Raw genomic sequence first — 14,561 nt, forward strand, 5'->3', positions numbered from 1 at the left:
CTGCTACCGCCAGGCTGACCTGCAAATGCAAAACGTTGGTCCTTGTTGGCTGAAAACGCTAGATTGTCTGCCCGGGGGTCTTGCTAAGAAGGTGCTCTGTTGGACACTTGGTCCTTGTTGCCTCTTGTGCCAAAAATTGCTAGCGCTAGGTTTTTTTATATATTGACTGGGCTAAATTGCCCTACCCAGTTTCCCAACAAAGTCACTTATTAATAATAAGTGAAAAATGGCTAAAATAGAAAAAATAGGTCTGTGCACTGTAAAGATGCTCCCGATGGGTTCTGATGGTAATCTGATGATCATGCTGTGTGCAACCAGAGGATATGCATCTACTCTAAGTGCCTGGACATGCACGGTCTGCGAACAGACTCACAAAAGTGCCAGAACACTTCATTTTCGAATTGAACTGAACCCTTGTCATGAAGTAGCTTGTCCACGTCCACATAGGGTTAGAGGTGCACGTGACATTCGTAAAACGCGCTGGCAGCTTTTTGGCATTGCTTTTGGACTAGAAGCTTTTGAGTTTTGAAGGCTTTTCACTGTAACTGCTTTTCAGGCCAAGGGCCTTTAAATATGAGGTTAGGGCTCATTCTTTGGCATGCTTCCTGTAGAAGGTGTAGAACGTTGAGTTCCGGCTTGTACTGTGTTGATGCAATATAAAGAAATACCGAAAGGGGCGCCAAGGTTTGGGGCCAATACTCTTTGGGGTGGAATTCCGTGTCACAAGATGGGCACCACGTGCCAATAGAAAAGAACAGATTGAATAGACTTTTAGCACTTCAATAACAACTGAACTGAAAGAGAGAGAGAGACGACATGCGACATGGAGTGATTCCACCCCAGAGAGTATTGGCCCCAAACCTTGGCGCCCCTTTCGGTATTTCTTTATATTGCATCAACACAGTACAAGCCGGTACTCCAGACGTTGCACCTTCGCAAGGAAGCATGCCAGAGAATGAGCCCTAACCTCATATTTAAAGGCCCTTGGCTTGAAAAGCAGTTACAGTAAAAAGCCTTTAAAACTCAAAAGCTTCTAGTCCAAAAAGCAATGCCAAAAGCTGCCAGCGTTATTTATGGAAAATTGTACAGCCTACCACGTCATCATGCTAGCGCAATTTTCGAAAATCTGCCACGTCATTAGTTTTATTTTTTTCGGTCCTGCTTTATTTTAATCCTTTATGTCACTAGGGGCCCCATCCGACGGGGTCCCCATAAGTTGGGTGGACTTCTTCTGTTACTTGTTCCCCTTAGGGTTTAGGCTTTGACACGTCAACAATTTGTTACATCTCCCCTTCTTGAAAGAGAGTAGTCGTTTGCGGTTAGCTCAAAAATTTTCGAGGGTCATTCCGAGGGACGATGAGTTTGCTCCGTTTGTTAAGGAGTTAGCTTCTCCTCTCTGCTCTTTTGATCAAGGAGTTAGCTTCTCCTTTCGGCTGTTTTGATCAAGGAGTTAGCTTCTCCTTTTTGCTCTTTTGATCAAGGAGTTAGCTTCTCCTTTCTGCTCTTTTGATCAAGGAGTTAGCTTCTCCTTTCGTCCAGATCGGAACTCTTGATATTCCGGCGTAGTAAAATTAGCCATCACACCTAGACCGTACTGATCTTCCACGAGTGTCTTGATGCACTAAAAAGATTACATATCCAGGCAATCTCATCCAATTAGGAATATTCAGTAATTGGCACATCACCATGCAACACAAAAGCTTACATATGCATGTTACAAGACACAACAAACAGCGCCGATGAGCCCTCCCCCGAGACAAACGGTCTGCGGTATGAAGCTACTCAACCACTACCTCGTCACTCCCCCTGCAAATAACCTAAAAAGCTCCGGGCCATGAGCTCAGAGGACTGTACAACCAAACGCTCCCTAGACCGCAGTCTGTGTCGCTTGGAGGTTCAAGCATACAACCAAACGCTCCCCAAGCATCGGCCTGTTCTCCACCCGGGAGTAAAATCACCAATCATTGAAACCAGTATTAAAACCAGAGTCAAACAATTCAAATCGGCACCAAGACAGGTTCAAAACAGATACCATCCATTTCAAACAAATTCCAAACAGGATCACCAAACAAGTTCTCAAACAGATTTCAAAATTAAAAAAGCAATCTCGACATCAGTCGAGCTCCAAAAGTCGACCGACTTTCCATTTTGAAACCTGCACCAAGAATTAGGGTTAGGTTTCTTCCATAAGGTCGTAGCTGAGCACATGGTCCATCAGCTCTTGGACAAATAGTGTTTCTTTGGCGGCGATGGTAGTCCCAAGATAGCAATCGCACTGGATCTCCAAGGTCATTTGCTCGTGAAGAGACATTTACTAAGAGATGTCGAGGAATTTCAAGTTATAATCTGCTAGGGTTTCCATGGCAAGCATTTCAGGATACCCCACTCTGCCAGAAGTTGCACTCCGAAGGAAGATGTCAGAAACCATACAACTTCGGGCAAAATTTTTCTTGAAAGCTTGCCAAGTCCTTGGAAGTGTGTGGCTTGGTAGCTATGGACATCAACATCTGCATGGCACTGCTTCTGAGAAAAACAGTGACTTGAAACAAATCTGGATACTTCTCTTGCAAGTGATCTTTATGGCTTATGCTTTGTAAGACATGAGCGGTGAAGACGGGAGCGCGCTTGATGCGCGATGAAGTAAGTGTGGGAGTGCCTATTAAGTCCAGGTAGGACTGGTATGCTTTCAGAAAAGCAAGTCCGGGTCGGAGGACGAAGATACCTCAAATAAAGCTCCAATAGGGCGAAGATACCTCAAATAAAGCTCCAATAGCTCTGTCTGCTCTTTTGTAGGATCAGTATGCTTTCAGAAAAGCAAGTCCGGGTTGGAGGACGAAGATACCTCAAATAAAGCTCCAATAGCTCTATCTGCTCTTTTGTAGGACCGGTATGCTTTCAGAAAAGCACACGCCTGATGCTCTGATACCACTGTCACAAGACGGGCACCACGTGCCAATAGAAAAGAACAGAATGAACAGACTTTTAGCACTTTAATAACAACTGAACTGAAAGAGAGAGAGACGACACGCGACATGGAGTGGCGGAATTCCACCCCAGAGAGTATTGGCCCCAAACCTTCGCGCCCCTTTCGGTATTTCTTTATATTGCATCAACACAGTACAAGCCGGTACTCTAGACTCTGCACCTTCTCCTGGAAGCATGCCAGAGAATGAGCCCTAACCTCATATTTTAAGGCTCTTGGCCTGAAAAGCAGTTACAATAAAAAGCCTTTAAAACTCAAAAGTTTCTGGTCCAAAAAGCAATGCCAAAAGCTACTAGTGTAATTTACGGAAATCCGTACAGCTTGCCACGTTATCATGCCAGTGCAATTTTCGAAAATCTGCCACGTCATCAGTTTTTTTTTTTTTTTTTTTTTTGCATGTGTGCGGGTCCTGCTTATTTTTATCCTTAATGTCACTTGGGGCCCCATCAGACGGGGTCCCCATAAGTTGGGTGGACTTCTTCTGCTACTTGTTTATCTTAGGGTTTAGGCCCCTCGGCCGGCATTTGTAAGTTGGCTCCATTCTTTAGGCTTTGACACGTCAACAGTTTGTTACATTCCGCCACTCCGCGTCGCGTGTCGTCTCTCTCTTTCAGTTCAGTTGTTATTAAAGTGCTAAAAGTTTGTTCAGTCTGTTCTTTTCTATTGGCACATGGTGCCGCCTTGTGACACATCCGATGGGGCCCTGGGACACTAGAGTCATAAAGAGAGAGAGAGAGATCACTTGCTGATGTGACAACTGTACGGACGCTTCGCGTTTCACACTGATTGATGACGTGACATCTGTACGGAATTCCGTGAAGTGCACTGACAGAATCTAGCGTCAGCTTTTGGGACTTGAAGCTTTTGAGTTTAAAGCTTTTCATGTACTGCTTTTTGAGAGCCCAAAGGGCCCCTTTAAATATGAACCTAGGGCCACTCTCTGGCTCAGTTTTGCTGACGAGCAACAGAGCAGAGAGGACCCTCCGGCCTTTTTACTATGGTCAAGCATGAATATAAAAGTAAATACCAAAAGGGGCGCAAGTCTTTGGGGCCAATATCCTTGGGTACGGAACTACGCCGGGCCGTGTCGATTGAATTGAATTGTGGTTAAGTTTGTGGTGTGTTTTTAAGTGATTCTCTCGTGTGTCGTGCCAGATTTCCGACTTGGGGCGTCCAAGTTTGCTACAAGTGGCATGGTAGATTTGTGCTAAGCTTTTGGGGTCACAACTTTTGGGATCAACACTTTTGGAAGAGAAGCTTTCGGGGCTTTGCTCTTGGGCATCTCTTGTATTGTTTATAAGGACCCTTGGGGCCACTCTCTTGGAGCATCTAGACGCAGAGTCGTGGAGAGTTGGACGCTCGGGAGTTGTACCTTTGTGATCGGCAATCAATAAAGAAATATTGGAAGGGGTGCCAATGCATTTGGAAGCGGAACTCCGCCGCTTCGTGTCGACTCTCTCTCTCTCTCTCTCTCTCTCTCTCTCTCTCTCTCTCTCTCTCTCTCTCTCTCTCAGAGATAGATTACAGATTTCTTTTCACTAGATTTGGGACAGCCAGAGGAGCAGTCATCATTGCAGAGCTCAGCCCACACTCATTCGACCACTACCTGCACTCTCATCAACCGAGCATTGGAGCTACGGAGATCTAGACGGCCACGATTGAGGAGAGGGGCTACACAGCATTGACGGAGACTACAACAGAGGATTCGAGCCATACTCTCTCGATGAGGATGGATTCTAGTAGTAGTATCTAGTTCTTTTGTACCCAGACATGGTATTAGATTCACCATTTTGTAACAGATTGGTCTCATATAACATTTCATTTCTGTCTCTCTCTCTCTCTCTCTCTCTCTCTCAATTCATGTTCAATTTAGTTATTTGTAGTTTCTATTCGTGTGCTGCTATCAATGTCTCGCTATGAGTGTTCAAGCTTGTGACACTTTGCTACGTATAGTCAACGTTTTGGGATACCTTTTTTCGGTTGCTTCTTTTTGAAAGATCTCTTGTCTGGAGCAGATGTAATGGTATCCAGGTATTGTTGCAGATTATCCAAAGAGATCCGGTGATACTGTTTGAAACAAAACTCCAAGGGCATTCAGTAGCTCATGGAACATGCTTTGAATAGTTTCTCCATGCACTCAGACTCCTTGACTTATGTAACGGATGAGCCATTGTGCAAGTCATCTAAGAAAGAGTCTTCTAAGGAGGAGAAGAAGGGCAAGAAGCACAAGAAGAAATCCACAGGGCCTAGATTGACAGTAGAGCAGCGTTCAGACTATCTCAAAGAGGGTATATGCTATGGATGTGGAGAAGTTGGACACGTTCTAGCTAAGTGTTCGAACAAAGAATCACAGGAAACATGTGATGACAAATCAAAGAGTTCTGAAGACTTAAATTGAGAGGATAGGGAGCCAGAGTAGCAACCACTAGGTCCTAGCGCAAAAGGAAAGATAATAGAAGGGTAAGCTGGTCGTATGATAATTTGGTCAAGAACAGGAACTATTCGGCTCTTGATGCAAAGTGGATGAGAAGGGGGGCTAGGCAGTGCAGGCTGCCAGGTCTCAAATTTAGAGTGGAAGCGTTGATGTACTCTTCAACCCTGCTTGTGTGGCTATGTGTCAGTTCTCAGTTTGACAAAATACTCTGGTTTAGGAAGCATTTTTTGTAATATCCAGTTTTCCTTTAGGACAACAAAGATAGTTAGGTATGTAGTATTTGGTGAATCGTTAAGTATGGATGGTGTTTGTTGACTTTCAAGACTTTTTGTGCAGGCAAAAGCAAGAAAGGAGAACTCAGCATATTTCCTACTCATTTTCAAGTGCTGTCACCATGTCTACATATGCTTCCAAGGCAAAAGGGTCCTGCTGCTAAGAAGGTACCCCTTAAATTCTCATAGCTAACGGCTTCTTATATCTTGGCAAGCACAAAAGAATCTCCTCTAAGCCTTCTTGTGGACTGCTTATATTCTTGGGCAAGGACAAAGAAGCTTAATGAAGCTTCTTATGTTCTTTCAACCAAATTGTGACTCAGTACTCACCTTGTGTAGGATACACAACAAGATAAAGCTGGTTTGAACTGGACTCCTGGTCAGCCCAGACATCCAGATGGATACATCTTGAAGGACCAGGTCAGAAGCAACTTGCCTTGAGACAGCTTCATTCATTGAACTGTGTGTTTTTTTCTCTTTACAGAGACTCTTGTGGTAACTTGCAGGAGACTAGGTATCGGCAGCGCTATCTTGACTTGATGATCAACCCAGAGGTTCGGCAGATTTTCAAAGCAAGGGCACAAATAGTATCCTATGTCCGGGAGTTTCTGGACAACCGAGGTTTCCTTGAGGTTAGATATTATAAGATGTGTTGGTAATGCTCTTTATGTATTTGTGGGTCCAGCAGTTTTCGTATCCACTTTGAATTTATAAGACTGAAATCTTTTGCTGGAATTACAGGTAGAGACACCTATGATGAATATGATTGCTGGTGGAGCAACTGCAAAACCTTTCATAACTCACCACAATGAGTTGGACATGCAACTTTTCATGAGAGTAGCGCCTGAGTTGTACCTCAAGGAGCTCGTGGTAGGGGGCCTAGATCGTGTGTATGAGATTGGAAAGCAGTTCCGAAATGAGGGAATAGATCTTACTCATAATCCAGAGTTCACCACTTGTGAATTTTACATGGCCTATGCGGACTATAATGATCTCATGACAATGACTGAGGAGATGCTTTCAGGTGTTTGTTTTTTTGGTCTATTTATACACTAGAGTGCAAAAATGAGCTGTTGTGACTCGAGAATCTTTGTCTGTACAGGCATGGTTAAGAAGATAACTGGTGGTTACAAGTTGACATACCATTCAGAAGGAGTCGAGAAGGATCCAATTGTGATTGATTTTACTCCTCCTTTCAGGTGATAGTTTCCAAAGAAATTGTAATGTCACCTGCTAGCTTCAATGTAAGCGAAATGTAGAGTTCTCAAGATTGTTTACTGTGAACGTTCCATGTCTCCTGCCACAGGCGAATAGATATGATGGAAGGGCTCAGAGAGTTTGGTGGTCTTACTATACCCAAAGATCTCTCATCAGACGAAGCTAATCTCTACCTCAAGGATGCTTGTAAGAGGCTTGAAGTAAATTGTCCTTCTCCACAAACTACAGCCCGTCTCCTTGACAAGGTTTCCTTCTCTACACCTAAGCCACCTTATGACATCTTTCTGTTTCTATACCGAATTTTTCTTCCCCCTTGGTTGCTCTCAATGCAATTTGTGATCAAGGCCTTTTCTTGTCCCCTTTTCAGCTAGTTGGACATTTCCTTGAGTGTCAATGTGTAAACCCAGCTTTTATTATAAATCATCCTCGAATTATGAGTCCGCTTGCGAAGTGGCATAGGTCTATACCTGATCTCACAGAACGCTTCGAGCTATTTATGAATAGACATGAGGCAAGCATCAATGTTCTCCGAAAGCTTGTTTGCTAGGGGTTATTCCTATACATGCTGAAATAGTATGCTGAATGCAGGTCTGTAATGCGTACACAGAACTAAATGACCCTGTGGTCCAGCGTGAGCGGTTCATGGAGCAAATGAAGGTATGCTTTTCCTGGAGGTGACTTTTATGTTTTCCTGTGTATTGTGAAGAAACCAGGTGTCTTGTGCATATTCATAGAACTTCTTTGAAGGTGTTGCAGTTTAGTTCAACCTTCTCTGTTGCAGCCCATACATTAAACCAATCTTATCTGCCGAATGGATATGTTTCATCCATTTTGATTCTCAAAGTTGCTGACTGGAGGTCATACTAATATTATTTAACTGGTTTGTTGTAGAATAAACAACTTGGTGATGATGAAGCGATGCCTGTAGACGAGTCCTTTTGTACAGCCTTGGAATATGGTTTGCCCCCAACAGGCGGTTGGGGTATGGGAATTGACAGACTGGCCATGCTTCTTACAGACTCTCAGAATATCAAGGTGGATTTCCGTCTGTTTTGGCATCTCAGTGGTGTACTAAAAAAAATTATGACCTACCATTTATAACCTTTGGTGGCTATCTCTTGGACTGTAGGAAGTGTTGCTGTTTCCTGCAATGAAACCTCATGAAGAGGTCACAACAGTTGCAAAAGGTATGGGTGGGCTCCAGGTGAACTCTTAGGCATGATGCCGGTTAGCCTCTGGTGAAGAAGGCACGATGCTGGTTAAGCTCTGGTGAAAAATGTAAGCATTTTAGTCATGATCAAAAGGATAGAAGCCTATGGCAGAGTCAATTTTGAGAATTCTTTATAGGGCAAGAGTTTGCAGGATGGTAGCATTGAGATGATCAATTTTGGCTGAAAGCATAACCAATTTTTAAATTGAGAAAGGTCTTAGCAAAGAGTGCCTTGTCAGTTTTGTAACTTCAGGCTCCATTTTGCTCTCTTTCAAATATCAAACAAAAGTTTACAGAGGATTGAAGAGTGCTGGCCATCAACAAAGCTAGGTTATCAGATATTTATACATATCGTTTTATTTATTGCGTCCCTCAAGTGTTACGCCCTTACTCTATATTGTACAATTTTTATAATAAGATTTAGCAGTGGAGCTGCACATTGAGATGTATTTTCCAGGTGAGTGTTGTCTGTAATTTGGATCTGAAACGATATTAGTTTAGTTTGGAAAAATTTCTGTATTTTTGTTTAAATAAGGGGATAATTGCTGTTTTCTTCTCCAGTGTTTAATCCCAAGTCGCTTCTACAACGACAAGGTTGGACGGTGCAGTCCATGTAGAGAGACTTCCTGAGAAGTGTTCTATCCAGCAAGATGTTTTGTATGTGGTGGCCTGGTGCAGGTGCTGAATTGAGACTACCTGACTGCCACTCCGTTCATTTGATAGTAATCTGATGAAGTCTACACTGCACCAGAGGAATCCTGCAGTTTTATATACAACTGGCCAACTTAATATGCACACCTTGGTTTGAGTAGATTACGGTGGGGCTTCGCCAATCATCTCCTCGGTCCATCCCTTGAATAGTGTAATGTTTGAATGTAGAGCAAGGCTTCCCTTTTAGATAAGTGCTCCCGCTAGTATTGTGGATTTCCATAATTCACCAGAGGAATAAAAGAGACGATGAGTCTTCGAGGACTTCATCATCATCAAAATTGAGCGATTCTCTCAAAGAGCTGAGTGTTGTTGATAACTCCAATAATATTCTGTTTAAGTGGGATGATAATGACAGGATATAAGGATTGCAACCTTATCAAGCATGGGTCTTATGAAGATTTATACATGCTTTCAGGGAGACACAGTAACCTACAGTGATTAGTCGACTATTCTGATGAATACTCATTATGGTTGGTAAAATGGATGATGAGATGGCCCATAACAAGATGTACGTACCGACAAGGTTCTCAGTGAGGGGGGCAGGAGATCTCTGGCTATATAATTCATGGCCATTCTTGACAGTAACTCCCATCACAGTAGCATGGATGATTGCCAAGTCAGCAGCTGGAAAGTGTGCAGGCGTACAGTTCATCTGCATGTGACACGAGCAGCAGGAAGGTAAATGGAGGCCTTGTACAAAATTATGTAAATGCCCTCTTCGCCCTCTACAAATGTATGTGACAGCACAACATGCAGAATATTTTTTGGCCCCCCTCCCTTGCAATATGTACTCCCATGATGGCTTTGGTCCTTTGTCGGTTGCCATGGGGTCCCACATATTACGGAAAATGACCCTGGACCGTTTCCTACCCCGTCACAGTCGGGGTTCAGGGGTCAGCAATGTTGAGCCCTTCATTCTACAATCTTTCTGTAGTACAACTTTTTTACGCCAGGAAGGCATTGATGCCTTGTGACCAATCCGTCACAGTCCTGCAGATCTCAGCCCTCCATTAAGTCGCCATTCCTGAGCGGAATGAAGGGGTAGAGGTGCTGGATGAGAGACACCTTAGCAGCTGGAATACGGTGGGGCTGCATCCAATCGACGCCGAACAACTCAGCAGTCAGAATAAGCTGGGAGGTGGAAATTCTGCATGCGTAATCTTCCCCTCTGTCGATGTGCAGCCGCCACATCAGCACCTGGAATCCATGCGGGCGTTTGCAGTGTATCGCTACCTGCAGTGCTCCACTTTAACATTCACGTGTCCACTGTATCGGGCTGCAGTGCTCCGCCGTACTGTATCGGGCTCCATTGTATCGAGCTCCATTGTCGCCCTAGGTTCACGTGCTCCACTCTATCAGGCTGCAGTGTTCCACTCTCACCATTCATGTGCCAACTGTATCGGGTTGCAGCGCTCCATTGTCGCCCTACTGGCCGCCCTCTGCCCGACAGTGACGGCCTGGAATGGTCAGTGGATCCACCGACCATTCCCTTCAGAAAGTGCTCCCACCATGGCTCCCGCGGTCGCCATGTGGTCGCCCTTTCTGTCAGGGAATGGTCAGTGGACGACCATTCCCTACACCATGTCTGCCCCCAGAAACACCAGGTGGGCTGTGCGATCACAACCTTCCAAGTCAGCTGTGGTTGACATTGACTGGCCCTTGACTTTGCGAATGACAATGGTCGTTTGGGACCATCCCCTTGTAATATGTACTCCCAACGAGGTGATTCCTCCAAAGGAATGGTTGATGCCGGGTGGAAAGTGGCAAAATGATAGTAGCTTGGTGAGCTTTTGCATAGTACGGTCTCTACTCTTTTTTCCTCTCTACCTCTCCCTCTCCCATTGTGGTTCTCGAACATGAAGAAGCAAGTTGACAAGGATGACCCCTATAGACCTTTCAAAAATGCGAAGAAGAAATTAATCGCAACATCCTAGTCCTAGGTACAAAAAAGACGCTTGAAGAACGCGTGTAGACCCAAGAAAGCAAGATAAACACACTTGAAGTCAAAAATTGCCAAAGATGCGAAGATTGCATTGCTTAAGAAGGAGCTTGTGGAGGTGCAATCACAAGGGAGCTTCAACCCTCAGTAATTGTAGAACCACATGATTAAAGAGCAAGTGCGGGCCATCAAAGAGAGGGAGGAACAACACAAAGAAATGATAACTTCTTGGGTGGATGTTATCACAGACTCAACAGAAAGTGGACGAAATGGATCGAGGTTGCCAAGAAAGGGAGAGGCAAAGTAACAACGTCCACACCTTCCATTGTTAACTGGAGTCTAGAAGAGGAGCAAAAGAGACATGTGTGCCTTACTTGTAAGAATTTGTGGCCTTAAAGACAAAGATAATGTGGATGAGGAAGTAAAATAACTCATGACCATGATGGGGGTTAATGAGCCGACGCATACTAGAGCTTGGAGAGTGGGCAATAAGAAAAATGGCACCAATGGGGAAACCTTGAGCACTTATCCTTCGTTTTTCCTCCATGGAAGCGAAGGATGACTTTTGGAGGAAGAGGCCAGCAGACGGGTATCTTCCTCGGAGTTGACCTCAACCTCTCGCAGATCCCCCATACGTAGGAGGTAATGCCGGATATTAGGGTGGCAAGGAAAATATGAAAAGATTGCTTTTAATCGGGGTGGAAGAGTGGTGACATTGGAGCGACGCCCCGCATGACGTGCGAGACCAATGGGACCACACTCAATTGCTACTTGGAATTGTAATGGATCCCTACGCCTTGATGTGGGTGCTTTTGAGGATAGTTTCACGCGGAGGGACATCATCTTCAACTTTGAGACACATTAGGCCCTTGGGCAATCTATGCCACATGTCAACGGATACAGATGAGAGACATCTTGCAGACAGGAGACTCGATGAAAGCACAAAGGACGGGGCTCGACGGGAGTGGCAATTTTATTTAGGGAGGTGTTGCAACCATTGGTACATACAGCTTGCAAGGATGAGCATGCTAGGTACCTGTGGATGAGATTGAGGGTAGAGACAAGACATATATTCTACATTGCTATTTGCTACTTTCCTTCGAGTACATTAGTAAATGCACCACCCAGAGGACAACCCTCTTTTCTATTTTGGATGATGACATATGGGAGTTCTCACTAGATGGTGACATCATCATCTTAGGGGACTTCAATGCTAGGACTGCCCAACATCAAACAATAGTTTACGATACTTCACAAGAGATGTTGAGGGAGCTGGATATTGCAGAGATCGGCCTATCTTATTATCACAAGATGTGGAGCATGCTGAGTATGGACGATACTTGATAGATATGGGGTTTGTACATGGACTGGCCATCTTGACTAGCTTATAGAGATTTCTCGATGCGGGAGGTTTTACATGCTTTCCACACAAGACATGGAGCCAACACAGTGGATTATGTCATGGCACAATCGAGCTTTCCCTAGTATCTAGGACCTCTCAGTTGGACCCAAGCCTGTTGGGATGTCAATAGATCATGCCCTTGTATCGATGACCATCTCTTTCGAGTTCAGTGTAGCACACATGCCTCGGGTAACAACCCCTACTAACTACACCTTTACACGAGAGATGGACTTTGTCTACATAGACGAGATCTATAGACGCATGTGCAATGAGGAGCCATGGCAACCTTTGGAGGAGCTTACTACTGACACAAACTTTGCATGATGCAGCAGTAGAGGCAGACCCACACACCCACCTTAGCAAAGACGACGTTCTAGGAGCATGTCCCAGAATAGCTGGTATGATGAAGAGTGCCGCGAGATGAGAGCCAAACTTGAGAGGGAGGTGCTTTTGGGGGACATCACTACAAATAGTCTCGGCTTGCTTTCCAACGCCTAGTGCGGCGGAAGAAGAGGCCTTTTCTAGCTCGACTAGACCAGGATCTATATCAGTTATTCTTGAGTCAGGACTCAAGTGAGGAATGGTGACTCTTTTATGAGCATTCCCCCTCTCTTGCCATTACTTCTACATAGGCTTGGGGTAGTATGCATCATCTCTGTACACAGTTCCTCGACAACCGCCTTTTCCTGACCCCCCAAGCCATGCCCACACACGTGCTTTTTTCATTGCTGAGATGGTGACGAAGGCCATTGATAGGATGAGGACTGGGAGAGCATATGTTCATGATGGCCTAGTGGATGAGCATTTTACACATGCTAGGAATTGCTCGTAGAGCTTCTAGCAGCGATGTTCAACCATGCCATGTGTGAGGGCCTGCTTAATACTTGGAGTTTATCTACTATTGTACCCATCTTCAAGTTAGGAGACCCTATGGATCTTGGGAACTATCACACTATCATGATTGGACACACATTGGCCCGGTTGTATGCATCCATTCTTGAGAAGCAACTGAGTAGATGGGCAAAGAGGGAGGGCATACACGCAGCTGTGTAAGCATGGTGCAAGAGAGGTTTCTCTACTCTTGACCACATTTTGACACTCAGAGCCATTATTGAGGAGGGCATATCACATGGGAGACGGATCTATTGTAGCTTTATGGATTTTCACAAAGCATTTGACACAGTGCCCATAGCTAGATTGATGTGCAGACTACAGGATATGGGAGTACCCACAGAGCTGATTTGGGGAATCATGGCATTATATAGGTCAATAGTGGGGCATGTACGCACTCCAGAGGGGCTATCTACATTGGTTCACTTCACTATCGTGGCGAAGCAGGGTTGCCTGCTCTCTCCTACTCTATTTGGTATGTATGTAGGTGGGGTTTCTGGTTATATTTAAAGAGATGGTGAAGAGGGGCACAACTGGCAGGGACATGTTATATGCTAATGGTATTGTGTTGATCTCCGACTCTACGGAGAGGAAGCAACATCACTTGGATGCATTGCATATGTTTGCTGAGGACAGTGGTTTGTCTGTCAACCTTGGTAAAACCAAGGTTATGGTGTTTAAAATCACCCCACAATGGATTAGGAGAGCACCACTTGCATTCACATATGGCCATGAGACAGTGGAGTGTACAGATGCTTATCGGTACCTTGGAGTGGTCTTTAGTGGACCATCATTTTCATTGAGGAGAGTAATAGAGACCAGATTGAACGGGGCCTATGCAGTATTGGGGGATTGGAGAGGACGTGTTCACAGATTCATTTTTAGGAGCCTTAGACGAAGCTTTGGCCTTTTGACACTCTGGTGGCTTCCGCATTTCTCTATGGAGTTCAGATATGGGGTCCCTCTTTGGACCATCATGGGAGGTTGGGTCGCACTGATGGATGGAGGCATGGAGAAACCTCTGATCTCTATGATCTCGCGGCTTATTAGAGCCAAGGCTTCAATACCACATGACATTACTCGAGTAGAGCTAGTTGTCCCCCCACTAGTGGTTGAGGGCTCTCGCCAGATCAGTCTCCTTTATACACCGCTTATGGGACCTCCCCAGAGATAGATATGCCCGTCTAACAACTTGGATTCCTCTCGCAGTTAGCTATGCAGGGAGATACATCATGCTGGTATGGGGAGATGACATCATGGTTTTAGGGACATGAGTTTAGCATGGACAAATTGGCCCTTTTCTAGTACTCATTGGGTGCACCCTCTTTGACTCACATTCCGAGATCACCACGCTCATCCGCAAGGATGTGACTTAGCTAGATAGCAGGAGGACTTGGATACAACCAACACATGAACTGGGCATGAAGATGGCTTTCTATAGAGAGCATCTTCTCCACCTTACTGAGAATGGTTTTGTGACGAGGCCCAGATACATGGACAC

At 44.9% G+C, this 14,561-nt stretch overlaps 1 protein-coding gene across 1 annotated transcript in view; it reads left to right on the plus strand.

Annotated features, from left to right (window-relative positions):
* The window catches only part of ATKRS-1 (lysyl-tRNA synthetase 1), a 28,583-nt gene extending 20,017 nt beyond the window's left edge, over window positions 1-8,566 (plus strand). Inside the window, exons 7-16 of the mRNA XM_086506512.1 lie at window positions 5,754-5,857; window positions 6,029-6,109; window positions 6,196-6,321; window positions 6,431-6,713; window positions 6,792-6,888; window positions 6,996-7,152; window positions 7,275-7,418; window positions 7,496-7,564; window positions 7,799-7,942; window positions 8,037-8,566. Of these exons, the coding sequence (XP_086362638.1) occupies window positions 5,754-5,857; window positions 6,029-6,109; window positions 6,196-6,321; window positions 6,431-6,713; window positions 6,792-6,888; window positions 6,996-7,152; window positions 7,275-7,418; window positions 7,496-7,564; window positions 7,799-7,942; window positions 8,037-8,123 (1,292 nt within the window). The 3' untranslated portion in view covers window positions 8,124-8,566. The remainder of the gene's footprint in view (window positions 1-5,753; window positions 5,858-6,028; window positions 6,110-6,195; window positions 6,322-6,430; window positions 6,714-6,791; window positions 6,889-6,995; window positions 7,153-7,274; window positions 7,419-7,495; window positions 7,565-7,798; window positions 7,943-8,036) is intronic.
* The last annotated feature ends 5,995 nt before the right edge of the window (window positions 8,567-14,561 follow it).

The sequence above is a fragment of the Adiantum capillus-veneris genome, chromosome 30 (assembly GCF_014529385.1).
Source record: "Adiantum capillus-veneris isolate H3 chromosome 30, ASM1452938v2, whole genome shotgun sequence".
Taxonomy (NCBI): Eukaryota; Viridiplantae; Streptophyta; class Polypodiopsida; order Polypodiales; family Pteridaceae; genus Adiantum; species Adiantum capillus-veneris.